The sequence below is a fragment of the Eschrichtius robustus genome, chromosome 15 (genome assembly GCF_028021215.1).
Source record: "Eschrichtius robustus isolate mEscRob2 chromosome 15, mEscRob2.pri, whole genome shotgun sequence".
Taxonomy (NCBI): Eukaryota; Metazoa; Chordata; class Mammalia; order Artiodactyla; family Eschrichtiidae; genus Eschrichtius; species Eschrichtius robustus.
The window spans coordinates 35,342,476-35,366,968 of NC_090838.1; the positions used below are offsets into that span (position 1 = coordinate 35,342,476).

General features: G+C 39.7%; 1 protein-coding gene across 6 annotated transcripts in view; it reads left to right on the forward strand.

Moving 5' to 3' along the window:
* MTA3 (metastasis associated 1 family member 3) overlaps window positions 1-24,493 on the forward strand; it is a 155,343-nt gene that overhangs the window by 100,416 nt on the left and 30,434 nt on the right. For 5 of the 6 annotated variants that reach the window (XR_011076632.1, XM_068564747.1, XM_068564749.1 and 2 more), the window contains exons 9-12: window positions 1,735-1,923; window positions 15,420-15,494; window positions 17,390-17,448; window positions 23,098-23,222. Coding sequence is in view for 5 of the 6 variants with exons in the window: in XM_068564747.1 (XP_068420848.1) it covers window positions 1,735-1,923; window positions 15,420-15,494; window positions 17,390-17,448; window positions 23,098-23,222 (448 nt within the window). In the remaining variant the exon portion in view is untranslated. The remainder of the gene's footprint in view (window positions 1-1,734; window positions 1,924-15,419; window positions 15,495-17,389; window positions 17,449-23,097; window positions 23,223-24,493) is intronic. The other variant, XM_068564746.1, reaches the window with a different exon arrangement.

Consider the following 24,493-nt stretch of genomic DNA (forward strand, 5'->3'; position numbering starts at 1 on the left):
AGGAGTTTTAAAAATAGTTGTTTATGGAAATATATTATTATTTGAAGGGACCCCTCAATGCTGTTGATCTTTGCATTTTCATAGATCAGGTATCTAGAAACAATAGTTTTTTAGTTTCAGGGATGGTGTTAAGAGTGTATAACTGTAACATGCAGTTAAAACTGCTGAATCTGTCAAGTGAGAGGTTAGCTAGAGAAGTGGAATTTAGTTGATTCTGAAGTTTGCAGAGCATAAGGGAAGAATCAAGATCAGTTCTAACATTTTTGTAACCCTTGCTGCAGAAGGGTGAGAAGAAATTCACTTGAAGTTATTATTCCATGATTGTGACACATATAGCAAAAGACTGCACATGGTCAGTATGGTCTTAGCTGTGATTATAACTAGGAAATTGATAATGAAATCCCTACTTGCTTTTGTTTTGTGGAATCCAATGATTTATTTTAGGGGAGATGTCAACCCTTGTTAAAGCAGTTAGTTACTGTTCCTAATCATGTCCTAAATCCTGCCTTTAGCTCTGTCAACAAATTCATATTCAGCATCTTTACGTATCACAGTATAAATACATACTTTTAATGTGTATTTTAGCTAATAATTTTTTTCTCTTTAATAGATGTTAGTTGATACTGGAGCTTATTTTATGCTTTTGTACCAGTAGGGAACTGTCCACTGTCCCCTACCAGATATCTTGGGATCACTTATAATTTAAATTTTTAAGAAACATAGATGTGACTCTATCCTCATTTATGCAATTTTTAATAATTATCAGAAGATACTTTCTGTAAAAGGTGTAAAACTTGACTTTCACATGTTAGAAAGTTTAAACAGAACTAGTTCTCACTTGGCAAGGATTTGATCACCAACCAAATCTGTACCACACCTATATGCTTATCCAGACACAACTGATTGTCCTGTTCAGCAGTTTTCCTGCTACACATACAAATACGCATGCATATTATGAATAGATCTTTTTGAAATAAGCTAGACCCAAGGTACTTCTGAAAAAAGCCACTTATATTATCCTAATCTATCTTTCCTCCTTTCAAATCACTCACCCTTGAAATATATATGAAATCCACACTGGCCTAGGTAGCTGTTCCAAGCAAGCCTGGTCATCTATTCTTGGTCTTACAGAATTTCAACCAAGTTACTGTTTTTACATGGATATATAATTTTGTTTGTTTTGTTTTGTTTAACATGGATGTGTAATTTTGTCTTAACCATCATTCTCAGTTTCATTGTTTTTTCTCCATCTCTTGTTCTTAGTATATCATTCTCTTACTGCAACCTGAGAATATTTTTTCTCACTCTGATACATCCTCTGTCTACATATTTTTCCCTTGTCAAGGAAGGCTGTGCCAACCTTATACAATAGCTGAAGTGACTCTGGCACTTTTAACCAAAAGGATGATGGAACTTACTGGGTTCCCATTTTCATTCCTGGAGGTCCTAGATCTTCATAGTTAGGTTGCTGTAACAAACAAATGCATTTAAAAAAATACATACCTTAAAAGGTACAAATCAACATGTTCTTAAAAGCAATATGTGGTGTTATAAATAACTGAATAAATCCATTGTTTAATTTTTTTTCTTAATTGTGTTACTAAAAAAGTAAATACTAAGTATATTGTTGCTAATTAAGTGCATCATGCATTTTAATATTTCTGCTCTTAAATAATCTAGCAAGTTTGCATTTCTGGCTGATCTTTTCTCTCCATTTTCTTTGTTTTTTTTTAGTTTCATGCTATGGATACGTTGTATAGGCACAGCTATGATTTGAGCAGTGCAATTAGTGTCTTAGTACCACTTGGGGGACCTGTTTTATGCAGAGATGAAATGGAAGAATGGTCGGCCTCTGAAGCTAGTTTATTTGAAGAGGCACTGGAAAAATATGGCAAAGACTTCAATGACATACGTCAAGACTTTGTAAGTAGAAAATTGTGAATTAAATAAAAGTTGGGGTGGGAATATTTTATCTGTTTTAAAAATTTGGGAAATCTTAAACTATTCATATAGCAAGCCTGTGACGTAGTAATTTTCATCTGCTCAACGTAGAATGCAGACCAGTGTTGTGGAGGGAGAAATTCACATTTGTCTTGAGCAGTAATTGTAAGACTCAGGGTCAGGAGGCCCTGAGTTCTTGCTATAAACCTTGGCAATATGAATTAATCCTCTTCACCTCTCTCTGAGTTCCAAGTTAAAAATATGCACAGCTTTTCTAACCATTTGCACTAAATATTTCTGATCTCTGCTTTTTAAGCTTGTTGCCCTCCTTTAGGCCTTCAGTATTTTTCTAGTTATCTTACTAATCATTGAGCCTGAATTTGATACAGACCTCTATTATAGAAACGACCTGTATCAAGCAGAGCAGAAGAATTTGCTTTATGGGTTTTCGGTATTTACTCTTCTTGATGATATGCAGGATCTTACTTGCATTTTAAATACTAGGTAATCTTGTCTACTGTTATGTACTTCCTTTTTCTTTGTATTTATGGAATTGCTGGCTTTAATTAAGCTTACAATCTCTTTGAAATGGGGAAATTTCTATTTGAGAAGTTCATAAATAGCTTTCTATAGCAGCCATTCTTTTTTTAAAAAAATATTTATTTATTCATTCATTTATTTATTTGGCTGCCTCGGGTCTTAATTGTGGTGCATGGGATCTTAGTTGCAGCGTGTGGGATCTTAGTTGCAGCACGCAGGCTCTCTGTTGCGGTGCACAGGCTTCTCTCTAGTGGCGCACGGGCTTAGTAGTTGCAGTGCATGGTCTCTAGAGCGTGCGGGCTCAGTGGTTTTGGCACATGGGCTCTCTAGTTGTGGCAAGCGGGCTCTAGAGCACACGGCTTAGTTGCCCCACCTCATGCAGCATCTTAGTTCCCCGACCTGGGATCAAACCAGCATCCCCTGCATTGCAAGGCAATTCTTAACCACTGGACCACCAGGGAAGTCCCAGCAGCCATTCTTTTTTAAAAATTATGAAAATAGACTCATTATAGCCTATGAAGTATTTAATGTGAACTAGGATCCTGCCTTTTATGTTGTTGCATCTTTTTTTAATTATTTCTGAAGGAAAATTTTACTTATCTATATGAGTTGATATATTAAATCCTAAACATGATAATTAAAGCTGTTAGTGTCACTGGCATTTGTTTTGGCAAAACTTTACTGACACCCATATGTCATGGTTTCAATTTACAGGGTGTGCAGCTGGGAATTTAAAATGCATTGGTGGCATTTAGCTTCAGGTGGTCAGAATAACACAACAGTGCAATGCTACTAATATAATATAGCTACACCACTAAATAGAAACCGCAAAAACAAAACCCCCTAAAGAACAAAGGCTGCAGGCCTGATAAAGGAGTAGAAGATGAGAAATACTAAAATGAAACTAGTTTTCCCTGCACTGAGTGTGACATGCTCATTTTATGCCCTGATCACCATTCTGAACTCAGTTCAATTCAACAATTGTTTATTGAGCATCTGCAACATACCAGGCCCTTAAGTGTGCACTAGACATGCATCAGAAATGTAATGTGGTCCTTACTTTAGGGAATGATTCATAGTCCAGATCAAGAGATTGAAAGATAAGCCCTCAAATAAAATATAATGTAATTATTTCTGTCAGTAGTAAGAACGAGTATTATGGAAGTGGTGGGAAGGGAACTATTAGTTGTGCCAGTCTACTCAGGAGTGTCTTCACGGAGTTAACTGGCATTTCAGCTGGACCTCTGATGGTAAAGGGAGAAAACAGCAGATTGACGGGTATACACTGAGCTGTGAAACTTTTAGACAGCCCTCCTGGGCACTTAATACAGGACTAGGAAATAACTCTGAACAGTAGCTTGGTGCAATATACTTGGACATAGAGGCTGGCATTCATAGAAGGTAAAATAACGGTGTGAAAATGAGTGTAACAGCCATAATGCTGTTAAATGGTTTTTTGTTACCTTCATGATCTAACAAAATTCTTGTAAATTTGTGGCATCATAAAGTTTTCTGAAGGTGGTTGGAATGCTTGTTGATGAGACAGTCCACATTAGGTTTGTTGTATTTTGGAGCTTAGTATTGGCCGCCAGTGTCAAAAAGCTTAGATAGACCATCAGGAGGCTAACTCTTCAGAGGGTTTGTGTTTTGTGTAGTTTTGGGTGTTTGTTTGTTTTTTTAGATCTTTAGGCTTTGTTTTATTTATTTATTTTTATTGAAATATAGTTGATTTACAGTGTTAATTTCAGCTATACAACAAAGTGGTTCAGTCATACATACATACATATATATATATATATACACATATATATATACATACATACATACACACACATACATTTTTAAAAATATTCTTTTCCATTATGGTTTATCACAGAATATTGAATATGGTTCCTTGTGCTCTACAGTAGGACCTTGTTCATCCATTCTATATATAATAGTTTGCATTTGCTAACCCCGTTTTGGTATTTTTAACTTACTATCTCTCCCTTCCACCACCCTATACTTGTAAAGTAATGTATAAACCTAAAGGCCATATTTGACAAGCCTACAGCTAACATCATCCTCATTGGTGAAAAGCAGGTACATGAAAAGGTGTTCAAGGGACTTCCCTAGTGGTCCAGTGTTAAGACTCCTTGCTTGCACTGCAGGGGGTGAGGGTTTGATCCCTGGTCGGGGAACTAAGGTCCTGTATGCTGTGTGGTGTGGTCAAAACAAACAAACAAAAAAGGTGTTCAGCATCACTAATCATCAGGGAAAACCACCATGAGATATTGCCTCATACCTGTTAGGATGGCTATTATTTTTTTAAAAATGAGAGATAACAGACGTTGGTGAGGATGTGGAGAAGCATTGGCATTAATTCTTCTTTAAATGTTTGGTGAAGTCATCTGGTCCTGGGCTTTTCTTTGTTGGAAGGTTTTTGATTACTGATTCAGTCTTCTGTTCACATTTTCTATTTCTTCATGATTCAGTCTGGATAGGTTATATATTTCTAGGAATTTATCCATTTTTTCTAGATTATCCAATTTGTTGGCATGTAATTGTTCATAGCAGTCTCTTAGGATCCTTTTATGATTTCTGCGATATCATTTGTAATGTCTCTTCTTTCACTTCTGATTTTATTTATTTCAATCTTCTCTCTTTTTTCTTAGTATAGCCAGTGGTTTGTCAATTTTGTTTATCTTTTCAAAAAACCGGCTCTTAGTCTATAGATCTTTTCTGTTGTTTTCCTTGTTTCTACTTCATTTATTTCTGCTGTGATCTTCTTTTTCTGCTAATTGGAATCACTCTCTTTTCATTCTTTGTTTATCCTTTCCTCCTCTGACTGGATAATTTCTAATGACCTGTCTTTGAGTTCACAGATTTTTCTGCTTGATCAAGTCTGTTGTTGATGATCTGCGTTGTATTTTTCATTTAATTCATTGTATTCTTCAGCTTTAGAATTTGTTTGGGTTTTCTAAAATAATTTCTCTCTGTTGAACTTCTTGTTTTGTTTGTATATTGTTTTCCTAATTTCATTGAGTTTTCTATCTGCATTTTCTTGTAGCTCACTCAACATCGTTAAAACAATTCTTCTGAATTCTTTGGGAAATCCTAGATCTCTATTTCTGTGGGGTCAGTTCCTGGAAAATTACTGTGTTCCTTTGCGGGTGTCATGTTTCTTTAATTTTTCATGTTTCTCATAACCTCGTGTTAATCTCTGTGCATTTGGCTGAGCAGACATTGCAGACTTTACAGACTGGTTTTAGTGGGGAAAGACCTTCACCTGCAGGTGGGTGCAAGGGTACCAGGCAAGTGGAGTGCATTGGTTCTAGCTCCTGGGAAGGCCCACTGGCAATAGTGCACATTCAGCTTTATCAGCTGAGGTCAGTGTCAGTAAAGATTGCAACGGCCAAGGGTGCAGGTGTCTGCTGCAACAGAGAGGGCTGTCGGGGTCTTCAGTGGCAAAGGCTTCCGGGGACCTCCTGATCTCTCTTTCTCCCACAGCGTATGTCATGGGCGAGGGGATGTCTCTTGGCTCTGGGTCTGGCTTGGAGTGCCCTCATGGTGGCAGTGGTGCCTGAGGTGTGGGCATGCTTGGATCAGCCCCTGAGCCGGGAGTGGAGTGTGTGTGCTCACAGAGTGACTGAAGCATACGATCTGGTGCCTGTGATGTGAGCGCATGTCGAGCAGCCAGGGCTCTGGGGTCTGGGGTGTGCACATCTTCTGGAAGGAGTGCAGCAGCATCTCCTTCTCTAGGAGGCCAGCAGCAGCAGTGGCTCTTGGTTACCTCGGTGGCAGGAGCTGCCGGTTTCTTCTGCACAGGAGCCTGCTGAGGTCCACTCCAACAAACACTACAGAGTCCTCTACTGTGCGAGCCGCAGGGATTCTTCAGCAGCTGTCTCGGGTGCTGCTGAGGTCCTCAGTGACCAGGGCTGCCAGGCTCCTCTGCAGAGCAGGCCACTGGTGACTGCAGTGGTGTCCAGTGTGTGGCTTATACTGATAGCCTCCACCCTTCGTTGTTCTTAGCTGTTTCCAGATGTCTCAGCTTCAGTCCGTCTCCTCAGTGATCCTCTCTGTGTACTCTCTGTGCAGTTACTCTCCATTTTTTGCTGCACTGTGTTGCTGTAGGTTCTTCTTTGACTCTTGCATCTTCCCAGGGCAATTTTCATTTGTTGATAGCTATCTAATTATTGTTTTTTGTGGGTTTACAAAGGCTGCTATGTCCTCCTCTCTCTTGCTGGCATATCTCTTCCTGTCCATTTTGTCTAGTTCGTTGTCATAAAGGTGTTCATAATTTCATTATACTTTTAAGTTCTGTGGGATGGATTTGTAGAGATGTCCCCTCAGATATTCCTGATACTGGTAATTTGGCTTTTCTTTCTTTTTTCCTCATTAGTCTGGCTAGGGGTTTATCAATCTTATTGATCTTTGCAAAGAACCAGTTTTTTAAAAATAACTAATTAATTAATTAATTTTTGCCTGCATTGGGTCTTCGTTGCTGCACGCCGGCTTTCTCTAGTTGTGGTGAGCGGGAGCTTCTCTTGTTGCGGAGCACAGGCTCTAGGCGCGTGGGCTTCAGTAGTTGTGGCACGCATGCTCAGTAGTTGTGGCACACGACCTCTAGAGCGCAGGCTCAGTAGTTGTGGCACACAGGCCCAGTTGCTCCATGGCATGTGGGATCTTCCCGGACCAGGGATCGAACCCGTGTCCCCTGCGTTGGCAGGCGGATTCTTAACCACTGCACCACCAGGGAAATCCCAAGAACCAGTTTTTGATTTGATTGATTGTTCTGTTTACTATTCCATTGATTTCTGCTTTTATGTTTATTATTTCTTTCCTTCAGCTTGCTCTGAGCTTATGTGCTTTTGTCTTTTCCTAGTATTTTTTTAAGGTTGGAGCTTAGATCATTAATTTGAAACTTTGCTTCTCATGTAACCATTTATTGTTAGTACACTTTTGGCTGACAATGAATTCAGCTTTTGACTGAGAATGACTTCTGCCTTGTCCGAAAAACTTTAGTGTCCCCTTTGAAGAGATATTTCATTCTTTATAGAATTCATTAAAAATTCTTTTCCTCCTTCAGTATTCTAAAGATGTCTCTCTATCTGGCTTACGTAGTTTCTGATGAGAAGTTCCTATGTATGTACATGTTTCTTTTTCTTTGTGCTCAAGATTTTCTCTTTACTTTTGGTTTACTACCACAGTGTGAACCTGTAGTAGTAAACCAAAAGCCCTGGCAGGCTTTTCTTTATAATTATTCTACTTGTAGTTCACTGAGTTTCCTAGAGCTGAGATTTGCTGTTTGTGTGTTAGTTTGTATAATTTGTATTGATCTGTCTTCTAGTGCACTAACTCTTTTCTCGACTATGTCCAGTATACCGATAAACTTGTTAAAGGAATTCTTCAAATATGATAGCATATTTTCCTAACAGTCATATTTTATTTTTATGCTTTTTATCTCTATGTAAATTCCCCATCTATTCATGTGCACTGTCTACCTTTTCAACTAGATCCTTTAGTATATTAATATAGTCTCTAGTTGGCCAGGTTTGGATTTCATTGTTGTTCTGGTTACCTTCAGTGTACCACTGTACTGGAAGGCTTAATATTTCATGTACGACCTTTATATCTTTGAGCCTCACAGGGCCCCAAAAGCTTAACTGAATCTCCCCATTTTTGCCGGATATGCAAAATCCTTTCCTGCCTGGCTAATTCACCTACACCCCACCCAGCCTTGAACCTAATGGGTTTCACTTCCCTTGCCAGCAGGCAGAATTATTCTCACAAGCCAGTCACATCCTTCCTCCTGTGGGAACCTTTTTCCGGAACCAGGGCATACCTCACCCTCTTGTTACACAAAGCCACACTTCCACAGCCCCTACTGGGCTCACTATTCCCAAGTACAACCCCTGTGTGGCCCTACATGGTGTGTAGTGTCCTCTTTCCCCGGACCGTGAGTATAAGTGACTAATAAACTGCTGTCAGTCTCATCTGGTTTGTCTCCGGTGTCATGTGTTGTATGTCTGACCACCTTCCACTGTCTTGAGGGGCGGGTCCCTCCCTCGCTGGTGGGATGAATAGGAGGTGAACTGAGCATCCACAGACTTCATAGTCTTACCTATGCTTAATGTAGGGCCTGGAAAGCAGAAGGGTTTTTTTCTTGTGTTCCTGTCCCATCCTTAGCAGGCCTTGCACTGCAGAGCCTTTCTCCACATTTTGCCCTTCCGCCTGTGGTAGTATGGTGTTGCAGGTCCATGGTGAGGGCGCAGGGAGTTTCTTAGTTGTCCTGTTCCTGCCCAGACTTTGGTAGGCTTTGTGTGCCTGAGTCTCAGCCGTGGAGCTCCCACAGCAATTCTGTTCTTCCCCCAGCTCCTTTGTCGCAACCGGTCTCTGCTTTGTGTAGCCTTTTATTAGCAGGGCTTTTTGGATGTGAGCAAATTTCCAGTCCCCCTCCACTGGCCACCGCACTTTGCCTGGGACTTGGGGGTGGGATGGTTTCTAGTCCGTCTCCAGTGGCAGACACTTCTGCTTTGTATGAGAGAAGGATCTAAGAGAAGGATTTGGGAAGCGGTTTTCTGGCCTGGTCCCCAGTGGCAGCTGATCACCATTGTGCACACCCACACCACCACCAATGGGCAGGTTGCTTGCCCTGTCCCAATTCTTTCTGCTGAACATCTGATGGAGGAAAGGGGGTGTGTCGATTCCCTCTGTGCACTGCTTTATTTAGCTTCATCTTCTTACCAAGGTTGATAAGTTGTGTGTTCATTTTCATTCCTTCATTTTTCCTTATGGTTTCCTTTTTGATCCATGGATTATTTAGAAGTAAGTTCCACATATTTGTAGGTTTTTTCCCCCATATATTTTTTGGTTATGAATTCTGGTTTAATTCTATTGTGTTCAGAAAACATACTTTGTTAAATACACACACACACATTTTACATTTCGAAGACTTGATTGATTCTACCGCAGTATATGGTTTGTTTTGGTGAATGCACCATGTGCTCTTGAAAAGAACAGATATTTTGCTGTTAGGTATAATATTCTATAAATGCTACTTGGGTCAAGTTTATTGATAATGTTGTTCAAGTCTTCTGGAACCTTACTGATTTTCTGCCCACTTGTTGTGTTACTTGTCGAGAGAGCAGTATTAAAAGTCTCTAGCTTATAATTGTAGATTTTTCTGTTTTTCTTTTCAATTGTATTAGGTTTTTGCTTTAGATATGTTGAATCTCTGTTGGTAGGCACGTACATATTTAGGATTGTTATACTCTTGTGATGATTCGACCTTTTTATCTTTACATCATGCTTCTTTATCCATGGGTAATATTCCTTGTGACAAAGTCTAATTTTTCTCCTATTAATATAACCACTCCGGATTTATTGTTTACATGATATATTTTGTTTCCATCCTTTTACTTTTATCTTATTTATTTCCAAAGTGGGCTTTTTGTAAACAGAATACAGTTGAATCTTTTTCCCCCCCCCAACCAATCTAACAATCTCTGCCTTTTACTTAGAGTGTTTAGACCACTTGCCTTTAATATAATTATTAATAATATAATTATCAGTTTAAATCCATCATTTTACCATGAGTTTTCCATTTGTCCCATTGTTCTTTATTCCCCCCACACGCTTTTTAAAAAAAATTTATTTGTTTTATTATTTTGGCTGCTTTGGGTCTTCGTTGCTGCACGGGGGGCTACTCTTCGTTACGGTGCACGGACTTCTCCTTGCGGTGGCTTCTCTTGTTGCGGAGCATGGGCTCTAGGTGCATGGGCTTCAGTAGTTGTGGCACGCGGGCTCAGTAGTTGTGGCTTGCAGGCTCTAGAGCACAGGCTCAATAGTTGTGGCACACGGGCTTAGTTGCTCCGCGGCATGTGGGATCTTCCTGCACCAGGGCTCAAACTTGTGTCCCCTGCATTGGCAGGTGGATTCTTAACCACTGCGTCACTAGGGAAGCCCCTCTTCCCCCTTACTTGATTAATTTTTTATGACGCCCATTTCATCTCTCCTGGTGGCTTACTAATTAAACTTCTGTTTTGCTGAGTGGTTTACAATATATATCTTTAATGTACCACAGTTTACCTTCAATCAAATTCTGCTTAGATCACATAGAGTATAAGAACCATGAAACAGTACACTTCTAGTTCTTCCTTCCCATTCTTGTGCTTTTGCTGTCATACATTTTATTTCTGTACATGTTCTAAGTCCCACAGTGCATTATTACTATTTCTTGCTTTAGGCAATCAGTGATCTTTTAAAAAGATTAATCCCCCCCATGTTTATTTACTTACTGTTACTTATTTTTAAAAATTTACCATTTCTGCCCCTCTTCATTTCTTTGTGTACATTCAAATTTCCACCACCACCTATGGATTTCTCAGGTCTCCTCCACTGGCTCAGTTCTTTCTGATGAACACCTGATAGAGATCTCTGGCAAGTGTGTTTGGATTCCCCTTGTGTCTAGAGCTTCCACAGATGCTAAACAGTTGTCCTAGCCCCCTGTTGACCTTTAATAATCTGGTAAATGTTTTGTTGTTCATCACCTGTTTCTTTTATGCTCTGCCAAAGTAAAAATACTTAGAGTCCTGTCTCTCCTTGGAGTGACTTGGGAATTTAGTTCAGTTATTGTCTTGTAATCTTAGCTCTCTGATGGACTAAAGAGTTGGTGTGGTTTTATAAATTATCTCTTTCCTCATCTTTAGAATGGGGATGACATTCTCTTGTGGATTTCTACATCCTAAACAGGACCTGAAATACGCGGAGGAACCTGAAAAATGCAAAGTGCAAAATAGCAAAGTCTTTCCCCCTTCGTACAGTGGAGCCCTTTGCCATAGAAACTCCTTTCAGCAAAGGGTATTTCCTGGCTGTTGTATCATTTAGACTTCAGTTGCAGATAACAAAATATTGGAGCTGTTTTAAACAGAATGGGATTTAACTTTAGAAATTAGATGCTTAAAATCATTGATAGGGTTGGAGAAGTAGGCTCAAGCTGGACCTCAGAATAGTCCCACAGAAATGGTTCCACAAGTGAGCTCTTAACCTCTGCCCCATATGGAAATTGAGAAGCTGCTGGGTTAACTTCTGAGCCAGGATCACACTCCTTTAGCCGTGATCTTGAGATCAGGAAACCTCTAGCAACGTCATTGGCTCTAGAACAATTTTGTGCCTCCTACTTCTACTGCAGCAAAATGGATCCCTTGTGCACCATCCACTCTATGCCTGCTTAATTCACTTCTGAATTTGTCTTGTACACATACATCTGATTGGCAGAAATAAATCCAAAGGGGTCTTGGAAATATAACGTTTGGATTTCTAGCCTTTGTAACATAAGCAAGTGAACTAGAGGGAAGTTGGAAAGGATACTGAGCAAGTCATAATTAGAGACGACAGAATCCATTTGAGTGAGCTATTATGAGGAGAAAGAAATTTATTAAAGGGTGTCAGAAGGCTAACAGACGTTAGCCAGGGATCCACGTTTCGATGCTTCACAGACAGGACTTGTGAAGCTAAGAGCAGTATCTAACCCCACAATGGCAGTGCTCTAGCAGGAACCCCACTACAACATCTGCTGCCTCTACTCAGCAATCTTGCATGATTCTGTTCTACCTTGACTCTGTCAGTAAGTGCCATGTATCTAGGGTCTATTCTTAGAACACTTCACTTTTTTACCAATTTTTGTATTAGAGTACTTTTGATTATAAGTGAGAGAAACTCAACCTCATCTAGTTTAGAATAGAGGATAGATACTTTGGTTATATTAGTCAGGGTTCTTAGTTGCTAAGTACAGAATTCACTGTAATTTAAACCGAAAGGCATATAGGATATTAGGTTCTCATAAAATCTCTGGGAAGACTAGAGAACCAGGTTTGGATGCTGCACTTCCAGAAACAGTGGAAAGACCCATGCCCTCTGCTGCTTGGAATCCATGATGTCAAACGTGGATGGCAGGAAAGTCAACACACATGCCCCAGAAGAATATGATATCCCAGCCATTGTTCTTGCCAAACTATCCAGTCTCCCTGCATGCAGCCTTATTCTGATGTTGCTAACTCCTATATCTAAATGTCATTCACATTTGTCAGCTTGGCTAAACCTGGCCTGTATGTCTGCATCCTTGTTCAAGAGTATCTGGGGAAAATGTATTTAGAGCTTCAAGGAAGGTAAGCTGGAAGTAGGTTGGAAATGGGTGTACAGTTTCTGCCACCACCCACTTCTTTGACTACTTAACATCCATCCTTGCCGTCTCTACATGCTTCCTTTCCAGACATCAACTTTAAAACAATAGTAATTATCCCTGAATCATTAGAAAATATGGTACTATTTCCTTAAATGGGGAGGCTTAAATTTAATATCACGGCATCCATCTCTGGTTGCTGTTTATTCCTCTTCTGGTTTTAGCCACAACCCTGTCTTTATAGCGTGTAACTTCTGCATTAAATTATAAAGGTGAACACACCACCACCAACAGACCTTATATAAAAATAGAGAGGGAATTGGGTGCAGAAGGAAAATAATTACACTGAGCAAGGAAGAAAACATAGATAGCTTCGTTAGTCTTCCGTTCTCCCTTTGTGAAGCTCTTCCTGATGCCTTCATTGTCATTCAGGATAGAACAGCGCGCGCGCGCACACACACACACACACACACACACACACACACACACACACTGTTCTCCCTTCCGTATCTTAGATGACCAGAGTTCTTAGTCTGGTGGGGTGACCCAAACCTTCATTCTTGCAGGTTCTGGGCCCTGGGTTAGAAGCAGCGTTTTGTGGGAGTAAGTCATTCATAAGTCTGTGTGTGCTATTGCTAGCCAATAGCACAGAAAAGGCAAATCATATCTAGAATAATTGTCATTCAATGAAAACAGGTAACTGCTATTCCAGTATGCTGAGAGTCTAATCTAACTGACATGTTACCAGGAATGGTGCCATGTTGGAGGCCCAGTGTACTCTGTTCCTTGCAGATTAGACACTTGGAGTAATCAGATCAGAGTGGGTGAGAGGACATCCCTGTGGTGGCATCCACATGTGTGTCCATTTTGTTTATGTGTCCTTTGAGCAGTCATTGGGTAACTAGGGAAAGAGGCTGGCTTATAGCCAGAGGGATCATCTTATCCAGCAGACGAGTGAAAAACCTCCTTTGTAGAGGAGACTTTGTGAACATGGGGGCTCAAATATCCTCACAGCCAGGCCCACCCTCAGATGTCTGTCCCACAAACCTCTTTTATAAGCCTCATTGTTACCAGTCCTCTAATCTCATTCCTTTCAAGTCCCTGATCACTGTGACAAGTAAATAACCATTGTCCACGGATGGGTATGGATTAGTACCTCTGGCCATCTCTCTTGCAACGCAAAGTAGAAAACCAGATGTCCACTCAAATGTTCTGCCCTCCAAAAGGATCTCCCTTCTTCACTGGGCTTCACAGTCACTCCTGCCTGGGGCTGAAATGCTGCAGCAGTATAATTCCAGTCGGTGCCAATACATCATGCGGAGCCATCTGCCACATTCGGATTTTTTCCTCTTCAGTTGACGTGTTGGAACTCCCATGAAGGCTGAGTGAGGGTTGAGGGAGAAATGATACTACATCAGGAGTAGACGCACTGAGATGTGACCTACACTACTCCTTGATGAGTGTGCTGGTGCTGAGGACAGCTGATTAGGACTTTATGGCTTAGATAAAATCTGGCTTGTGAGGAAGCTCAGGTTACAGGGTCACTTGGTTTTCTTTTCTCAGGCTTCCAGGTAAATTGCATGCCCGGGCCTCTTTCCCAGAAGAAGAATAATTAGGGGATAAGAGGTTTTGGCTTGCTTAAAACCCTGGGAGACTATGCCTCAGCTGTCCTGTGAGGTGTTGCCGTAGTTGGCTCCTTAACACCATCCCTCAGACACTTTCAGCTCCATTAGATTGCTTGTTAAATTGGAGAAAATTATATTTGCTTTAACTGCAATCCAAATGCCAGCTGTGCCAATCTGTTCCTGTAAGTGAGACCACATTTGTTGAAGTTGCCACCCAGTTAAGTTTTAAAATAATGTCCTTTTTCTAAACTCCATTTATTTTTCTCTTCAGACCAAACAGGTGAGTTAAATGTGGAGATGATAGGAATTGCATGGATGTTGTACATGTGGTCCATAAACAGACCCCTAGCTGCACTGGGGTCTGGGAAGAACTATTTTAACTCTAACCCCAGCGGTGCATTAGGGCAAGCTGGGAGTCAGAGGGTGCTGAGTCACGTATCAGTAAAATCTGCCACAACAGCTAAAAATCGAATGTGATCAGTCATTTTGTTTGATCTGCCCTGATTTACATATCTTGGAAGACTAACAGATCTCCCTTTACAGAGGGACATATTAAATATATTCTTTCATTGTGGGTCTCATAAGTAAAGGCTCATTTGGCCATTTTTGAATAATTGTATAAAATAGCAGACAAGCTTCCTATTTTTCTAATATGTACTGCACTTGGCTGTGTTCTTTTTCAGAGATTTAGGTTTTCATTTTATTTACAACAAAATAGATCAGAATAGAGCAGTTTTGGAAAGGATGAGAAATATTATACCAGAGACCAATGACCCCCAGTTGTAGGTGGCATCTTTGGAAGTTGAAGAACTCAGTCCAGATTCTTTAAAATATCATTTCTAAAAATTGTACTTCCACCCCACCTATAGCCCGAGAAAAACTGAGTAAGTCATGAAATATTTTCAGTCGTAAGATTTATAATTTTTAACAAAATGGGAGTTGAGAAATGGAATGTGTTGTATCAGCATCTCTGGCTGAATAGAACTTGTTTGGGGACCCTTTTGCTCAGAATTAATTTCAGTTTTTCAAACATTTCTTCTAGAATGCATCTTCCGTGTGGATTATTACCTCCTTATTTTTAAGAAGTGGTTTTAAAGGAAAAGAGTTTCTACGGTAGCTTGTTTTCATTATCATGTTAAATATTTTTTCAGCTCCCTTGGAAATCATTGACGAGCATCATTGAATATTATTACATGTGGAAAACTACTGACAGATATGTGCAGCAGGTAATTTTTTCATATTGCTACCAATACAATTGCATTAAAATGAACTTTCCATTTATACATTAATATTTCTTAGCAATATGCTTAGTTCTAAATTTGTTTTGTTTGCTTTATCTTTTCTAGACCATTTTAAAGTACGTGATTTCATATCTTTAACATATTATTTTAAGATTTTAGTCTCGATATTTTCTTTACTTCAGATTCCATTATGATAAATATTTTGGACAGACAGCAGGGAAAGATACCAATAGAGAGGTATTATTTTCCTTGTAGGTGCCTAGTGCTTCATCTCTTTGTGAGTATAGGTGACAGGAATGACTTAAAATGTGTAAAAGATCTTCTGAACCCTCCTAGACATTTTTGTGGTTATACCCCCTAAGTCTTTGACCTTAACTGTAGTAGTTAGTCTTTACTAGTTTGATACTTCGTACATAAGCACACAACTTTTTTCCCCAAAATTATCTCTAAAAGCAGGGAATCACTTATTTTGTAAATTCTCCCCAAATGTCCCAAATTGAGGTAATTCTCTCAGTTACCTATTTTGAGTAATACTACTTTTGGGGGAAAGGTACATTTTCCTCAAGTGACCTCAGTCAGTATATTATATTCTTCTAGTTAGCGTGTCAGAACTGGTAAGGAAAGGGGCAGGTATATTTAACACAGACATTATTTGTCCTAAGTATATGATCACCCAATGGCAAGTGTTAGATGCTATAAAAATATAATTTAAAGATCACTTTAAAAATTACCAAAGTGAGTTGTTGAGGTTGTGAATAGTGAATATATACCCATGGCTTGTTGAAAAATTCCCAGAATCACATCATATATAATTCAGAAAGTGCTCATTTCAAACTAGCATCCAAATCCAGGCAAGATGGTTCTTTAGGACATTAGTCTGCCATCTTCTCGCCTGTTGGCTTTCCTAATAAAGTTGCTCTCCCGCCCCCTCCCCCCCCCACCGCCACCGCCCCCCCAAATACTTACTTCAAACAACTTAGGTATCGTGAAGACCATGTACTCTGGAAAACCTGTGTTATTCAAAGTGAAAAGAGTCCCTAAAGATAGATGGTGGCGATGATGGCATCAAGGATGGTTGAAAGCGTTTGGATAAAATTATTTCCAAAAATTTGAACTCCTTCTTTAAAAGTTTTAAGTTGTCTCCTTAAATGTTTTTGTTTCCTTCTCATTGAGCAAATGGAGGGTTGTCTTATATTCTGATTTGTCTTCATTTTGAGTATCTACCATACATTATTTTCCTTCCCTACTGGCATTTATTATTGTGTTGATCACTCTCTGGATGTGATTATATAATCTTTTCCCCATTCCTTTCCCTGCATTTGGCTCCTAATCGGTTCCTAAAAATCTGACATGAGTTCAGCCAAGCTTTAAAGCTTACTGCATGTCTCCCAACATTTGAGGGTACATGCTTATTTAACTGGCCTTAGATTAGTTACTGTCTCCTTCTCTTTCATGGACTTTGGAAACTAATCATCTCTGAATAATTTTCTAAAAGCAAAGGTTATGTATGGTTTTTTTCCCTCTGAGAAAGGCAAAAAAGAAATAAAATAGAAACTAAATGTGAAAAAGTAAAAAATAGTTACTTTACAAGTCCTGTTTATCTACTCATGGAGGAATAGGAAATGGAGTTGTTCATTGCTTTATTTTTAAAATTTGTGTCTAAAATGTTTTTAATACTTGTAGTTCTGTACCTCAGAATCTAGTGATTTTTTCTTACAAATCACTGCAGTTGACGTGCATGAAAGAAAAGCTCATCTTAAAAAGGCAATTTTTGAATTATACTTTAATGTTTTATTTTCTTGTGAATTTTTGAAGGCAGATGAAGTGGTAATAATTATTTGACATCATGTGTAAAATATTTTATCTATCTTTTGAATTAGAAACGTCTAAAAGCAGCAGAAGCTGAGAGTAAGCTGAAACAAGTGTATATCCCAACTTAGTAAGTAATGGAAATCTTTTAAAATATTTGCCATGGTATTAATTCTCTTCAAAACAAAATATGTGCATTTTGGTCAGTTTCAGCCAAATTTGAATTTCTTTATGTATCTTATTTTCTTCCACTACAAAGCACTGTTTTTTTGCTTTCCATTATGGTGCCACTTAAATGACCTTTTTTAGAAAGAAAAATGGCTGGTGGGGGAAACCCCAAGTCAGCTAACAAAAGGACCAGAGGAAACATGCCATCAAAGCTTCAGGGAGGATTTCCCTGGTGGTCCAGTGGTTAAGACTCCACGCCTGCACTGCACGGGGGTGCATGTTCGATCCCTAGTCGGGAATTAAGATGCCACATGCCACGCAGCGTGGCAAAAAGAAAAAATAAATAAATAAATAAATAAATAAAAAGCTTCAGGGAAAGTGTTAGAAAACTAACCTATGAAAATATTATTTGAAGCAAATGTGTTTCAGAAAGCTAGCAACTTTTGAAACTTCTGTATTGTTTAACGTATTTTGTTTGGGTAATGTGCGTTGCCCTTTTGAGGTATGTTGTTTATTTGCTTGAGGATTTTACATTGTTTGCTTGGGGAAAGGGTTAGGGGATGTAATTAGAACCAAACTTTGTAAATATTGGATAAATAATGAATAGGTTTCAGTTGTTTCAGATGCCTAGCATTCTATCATTATTGTCCTTTTGGTTTAGAAATCATTGTCATATCAAAGTGAAAGCCAATTTTCTTTTCATTTGCTACATTTTAAATGAATTATCTTTTTTTGAGGTCATGAGTTTGACAGTTCATTGGTTCAGGAAAATTTACTGAGCACCATGTATATAGTGCTATCCTAGGTTCTTTGGGGATTAAAATGAAATTTACTACAGCGTTCTGTGTACTGATTCAAGCTTTTTCACTCTTTGAGCTCAGTACAGTTGTTTTATACCTAGCCTTTTGTTTACTGAATTTTGATATATTAATACATATTTTTATATACAGGAGGCCTCATAGACACTGAATTGTTATATTTCTTATTAATCTTTTATCTCAAGATAGATAACATGTAATTTACAGGGTCCATAATTTTTATTCAGAGCTGTAATGTCCTTCCTGCAGAGTGGTTTCTAATATTTTAGAAAATTACATGTTTTATTTGACTCATCTATAAAAGAACAACTCCCCAAAGAAAACACTGCTGTGATTCACGTGTCTTAGATTTTCAAAAACAAGCATACCAGCTTTCTTATACTTTGCAGTGCTGTCACATCAAAGGAAAAGTACATTTAGCCAGTTTTCAGCAAATAACCCAGATAATTTTTGCTATTCTGTTTTGCATTGACTTTGGAGTCTTGATCTAAGCCTTGATCTAAGTCAAAGACTAAGTCAAAGACCAGTATGTGGGCCAAATCTGACCTGCCACTGGTTTTTGTAAATAAAGTGTTATGGAATACAGCCATGTTCATTCATTTATGTATTGTCTCTGTCTGCTTTTGTGCTACAATGGCAGTGCTCAATGGTTGCAACAGAAACTATAATACCCACGAAGCTTAAAACATTTACTCTGCCAACCCCTGATCCAAGTGAATGATTTTTGAAGATCAAGACAAGAGTTTCTAATCATACTTTTTAAAAACGTTATATAAATCATGTATATAAATAGAATATATGAATTCTATTTATTATGATTTTATTATTCATAATAAATTCTGTTATGAATCTGTACTGTTGAGTTGGATAAGAATCTGAGTTCTTTGAAGAATTTCCCAATTAACTCTGAAATATTATTTTAAAACAAATAATAGATTAAGTTTTTTGGGGGAGGGGATGCCGCACTACATGGCTTGTGGGATCTTAGTTCCCTGACCAGGGATCAAATCCAGGCCCGTGGCAGTGAAAGCACCAAGTCCTAACCACTGGACCACCAGCGAATCCCCAAGAATTATTTTATACTGTCATTCTTTTGAGACTGGCAGTCTCCTATATATGCAAAGCACTCTGTTCAGTACTAGAAGTAGATCAGTTGAGAAGACACGTTGTCTTCTGGAGCCTACATTCTGTTGTGGGGGAGACAGATGCCAAAGAGCTAGTCACCCAGTGTGTTGAGTACTCTGATGATGAAGAAGAGATGGTGTGACAGTTTGTTCTGGGGACCACACTCAGTTGATGCTGTCAGGAAAGATTCCTTGTGGAGGTGAGTTTGAGTGAACTGTAGAGGAGGGATCAGTCAGGTGACGGAGGCTTTCCAGGCCAATGGGATTGTGAGATGGGAAGGGGCAGAACAGAGTTAAGGAGGTGAGAGAAAGGCAGTGTGGCTGGTATGAAGAGAGTGGTGAGCCGTGGGAGGCCAATATGGTAGGCAAGGTCCAGGAGTTAGCCATCTGATAAACAGTGGAATTGGATTGTAAACAAGTAAGTGTCATGATTAAATTTCTACGTACTTTAAGATTACTGGCTACATTTTGGAAAATGGTATGGGGAAACAGGGGAGTGGATGTAAGAACACCAATTATGAAGTTCTTGGAGAAGAAAGATGATAGTAGCTTGACCTAGAGCTGTGGCCTGGAAATGGTATGCTACTTAGAGGTGATTGACTTGTATGTAGAGATAGAGGGGAGATGTCAAGCTGAGTCCCAGCTTTCTGGCTAGCTCAATTAACTAGGTGGATTGCTGTGCTGTTCACCATGATGAGAAACTGCGTTAGAGAACCAGGTTGGGTCATTTTGAGTTTGTTTTCTCCAAAAAGAGGTGTTGAATATGCTGTCAGATATATTGGTCTTAAACTCAGGAGAAAGTTCTGGGCTAGAGGTCCATATTTGAGCCTCATCAGCATATAATATTGTGCTTGAAACTATGGATGAGATTTCTTAGAGAAATAAGAAAAAAGAGCCTTGGACCAAACTTGAGGAAATCTGTTCAATATATCAGATAGAGTACGATAGCTGAAAAAGGGTAGCCAGGTGAGTGCATTATCACACAACCTGAGAGAGGAGTGTCTTTCAAGGAGGGAAAGAGGTTAACGGTGTCAAATGCTAATGAAAAACAGCCGGGGAATTTAGCAACATGGAGGTCGATGGTAATCTTTAATAGAGTGCTAAGGGCTGCAGACAGTGAAGATTAGCATCTCTCAGGAAAACTGGCTGGAAAAGGCAGTCGAGAGAGTTCTTGGCATTGAGGGGTGAGTTTGGGTAGAGTAATGGGGGAGTTTTTTAAATATGGAGAAATGGAGAAATATGTTTCCATGGTAATGAGGAGGGTCCAGGAAAGAGAATCAAGTAAGTGTACAAAGTTCTCAAGAGGGCAGGAGGGCTGCAATCTGGAGCATAGATGAGGGGAGGAAAGGTTTGGGCATTAGATAAAGGAAGGGCAGTTTCATATAATGCAGCTTTAAATACTTTAAAAAAAATGTTTGTCTTTATTCAAATGGTTACATTGACATTAACCATTTGTCCCCTGAGAAGTAACCTGTAGGTACTTGGTTTTGCAAAACATGTTTTAAGTGGTTCACCTGTCTATATTCCATCTTTGCACACTCATTTTCCTTTTGTGATTATTAGAATTAAGGTCAGTGGTTTATTCAGTCAAATAACAGTCTAGATTCAGTTGAACAACTGAAGTTGTGTTTACTCTCATTCTTTTTTCAGGCCGCTCAACTGTAAATTTGTATTAGCTCTCTTAACACATATATTTTGCCCTGTGTTAAATGTCAGAAATGTTCGTATTTGGAGAAAGCCTTCTGACATTATCAGCCATTTGACTTCAAGGGGCTATCACTTCTTTCTGTGTGTAGTAGATTTTAAAAATCAAATATTTTTACATACCCTTGGAAATCTTAGTCATTCTGAATCACCACTTTTAACTTTGTACTTTTCCAGCTGAAAACTGTAAGAGGAGAAATACGTTCTGTCTGGTTTAAAATGTGTCTTTAAAACCAATTTGTCTTCAAAATACATTGCTGGCGCAGATTTGAAGTGTAAATAATAGCCCTGTTTATAGAATAGGGCCCTCAGCGCACACAGAGGTTAAATGATTTCTTCTGGGGTGGCGATGGGGCGTCAGCTAAGAATTACAGTAGCAATGCCAGAAAGAAATCTTATTTTTTAAAAAAATTTATTTATTTTTATTATTTTTGGCTGTGTTGGGTCTTTGTTGCTGCGCGCAGGCTTTCTGTAGTTGCGGCGAGTGGGGGCTAATCTTCGTTGTGGTGCGCGGGCTTCTCATTGCGGTGGCTTCTCTTGTTGCGAAGCATGGGCTCTAGGCGTGCGGGCTTCAGTAGTTGTGGCATGCGGGCTTCAGTAGTTGTGGCACGCGGGCTCGGTAGTTGTGTCTCGTGAGCTCTAGAGCGCAGGCTCAGTAGTTGTGGCGCACGGGCTTAGTTGCTCCGTGGCATGTGGAATCTTCCCGCACCAGGGATCAAACCCATGTCCCCTGCGTTGGCAGGTGGATTCCTAACCACTGCACCACCAGGGAAGCCCAGAAAGAAATCTTAATTTGTCGTCAGGCCAAGTTTACGTATTAGGCTTTCGCTGGTAAATGTAAGTGTGGGAATGAGAAACAGCAAAAAGGAAACTCATGAGCCTACTCTGTGCTGAAACTCCAGGTGTCTTAATAGTTGTGAACTCTCATTACTTCACAAGCCACAGGAAGCTAGAGTATGGTCTGCATTTAGTCATTCAGCATTCATTACTAACAAATAATTTGCTGATTTACTTTGCTTATTTTTTGCCCAGCAAATAGACATGAAAACTCCTCTAGAATGCAAGCTGCTTGATGTCGGCACTTTTGTTTACTGGGCACTGAATAAATATATGTTAAATGAATTATGAGTGTATTGAGGACATACTATGTACACCTGTACAGTATTCTTAGGCATGGCTGATAAGCAGGGGAGTTAGGCTACCCCAGATGGGAAAAAGTGAGCCATGTTTGCTCAGTGAATACCAAGACAATCTGGGTTACGTGTTTGTGAGGAATTATGGCCTCTGGAAATCTGATAGATATAACTTTTTCCTCTTAAACAGAAATGCCTCAAATACATTTATTGGTTTTTCTAATTTCAAGTGCTACTTAATCTTCGTCATAAAAATTCAAACATAATAGAAATCACGAGTGGTCACAATCTCCTGAAATGCTAACTTTTACCTCTCGAGATATGCCTTGCTGATATCCACAGTGTCTCTGTTGGGCATGTGGCTTTCGTGTAGTTCCCTTGAGAGCCAATGTGTGGAGTCAGCAGCTGTCACACCAGCAGCAGGAATGGGACAGTGGTTTTCTCTAAACACAACACACTACCCTTGGCTTAATTATTTAATCCAAAAATTATATTCTCAGGAGAATTTATGATAGGTGATAAAGTTTAATAAGTTGTATCTTTCAAATTTATCAGAGGGTGTCCTAAGGAAATTGTATTTGGGTGGAGAAGACATACGGTGTATTTATTTTGTGAGTGTCAGGCTTAAGAGATTGGTTTTTACATAACGTTGGTTTGTAAAGATAAATGGTTTGGGTTCATTTTAACACCTTACTTTTACCAGTTTATTTCTTCTTACCAAACATTCAAATGTTTATTTACGTGTAGTTAAGATAAATCAATAATGAAATGTAGAGCCTTTACCTTGTTATGCAAGTCATTTTTATCACTTCACTTTATATTTCATTGAAAGCAGCAAACCAAATCCCAACCAAATATCCACCAGCAATGGCAAACCTGGTGCTGTGAATGGAGCCGTGGGAACCGCATTCCAGCCGCAGAACCCTCTCCTAGGGCGAGCCTGTGAGAGCTGCTATGGTAAGTTTTCTCCAGTAGGGCTTCCCCCCCCCCCCCCACCCCGCCCCGCTCCTTTGATGCCTGTTGTGGGTGAAGGGCAGGGAATTGTGCTGGCACTGCCGGGCAGGAGGTGCGAGAGGTCAGCACTGCGCAGAGGGCAGAATAACGTAGCCTCAGAGTGAACAGATGCCCATCCTTACCTTCCACCTGGACACTGAGTTTAGGTATTGGGTTTCCTTTGATTTCCTTCTGTGGTGTCCTGGGTTTGTTGAGCAGTGTGTGCTAAGCTGTATTCAGAGCTGTTATTAGCTTTGTGCAAACCATGGTCCCACGAAATATACCAAACCCCCTTTTGGTGTTTCTCAGTATGTTTTGACAAATTAAAGGCTCCACATAATTCTGTAGGAAAGACCTGCGTGTGGATAAACTGCTATTTATAATCCTCAGACGAGGTTCCCTTAGAGCACTGGCTTGGGAGATGCTGTTTTATGATACTTTTGGCCTCAGGGCCCCAGTCTATCTATCAGTATTTATCCGTGTAAAAAAACTACCCAGTGCCGGCAGTATTATATTTGCCCTGGATGTTAAATTGGGTTGGTGAGATGAACTGCTAGGTAGTCGACAATTTTTTTTTTTGGCTACGCCTCGAGGCATGTGGGGTTCCCCAAACAGGGATTGAACCCATGCCCCCTGCAGTGGAAATGCTGAGTCTTAACCACTGGACCGCCAGGGAAGTCCCAGATACATTTTTTATATTTATTTAAAACCTCGAAACGACAGTATAATCTCTGAAATGGGACATTGGTGACACGGTCATCTATGTTTCCTCCCAATCAAAGTGGCCCGGGGTGGAAGAGGGAAGGACACTCATATTTATTAAAAGTCTACTTGGTGCCCAGTTTTTGCCGCCTCTCAGCAGCTCTTGTGGGCGGGGGGGCGGGTGGCCTGCTGCCCTAAGGACATAGGGATGAGGGGCGTTTTTTGACTCTGCTCCATACTCCACACCAGGCCACAGCATTGGAAAAGGCTTTTAAAGGCAAATCATATCGTTGTCTTTCCTGCAACCAAGGAAGGTGTGAGCCAGGGAGATTGCTGTCTTCATAGAAACAGCACGTGTCTAACCATTTTCTGCACTATGGGAGGACAAAGGGAAACGCTCTGTGGAAAATTAGATTTTTTTAAACAAACAAACAAATAAATAAATAAATAAATATTTATTTATTTATTTATTTATTTATTGCTGCGTTGGGTCTTCGCTGCTGCGCGCGGGCTTTCTCTAGTTGCAGCGAGTG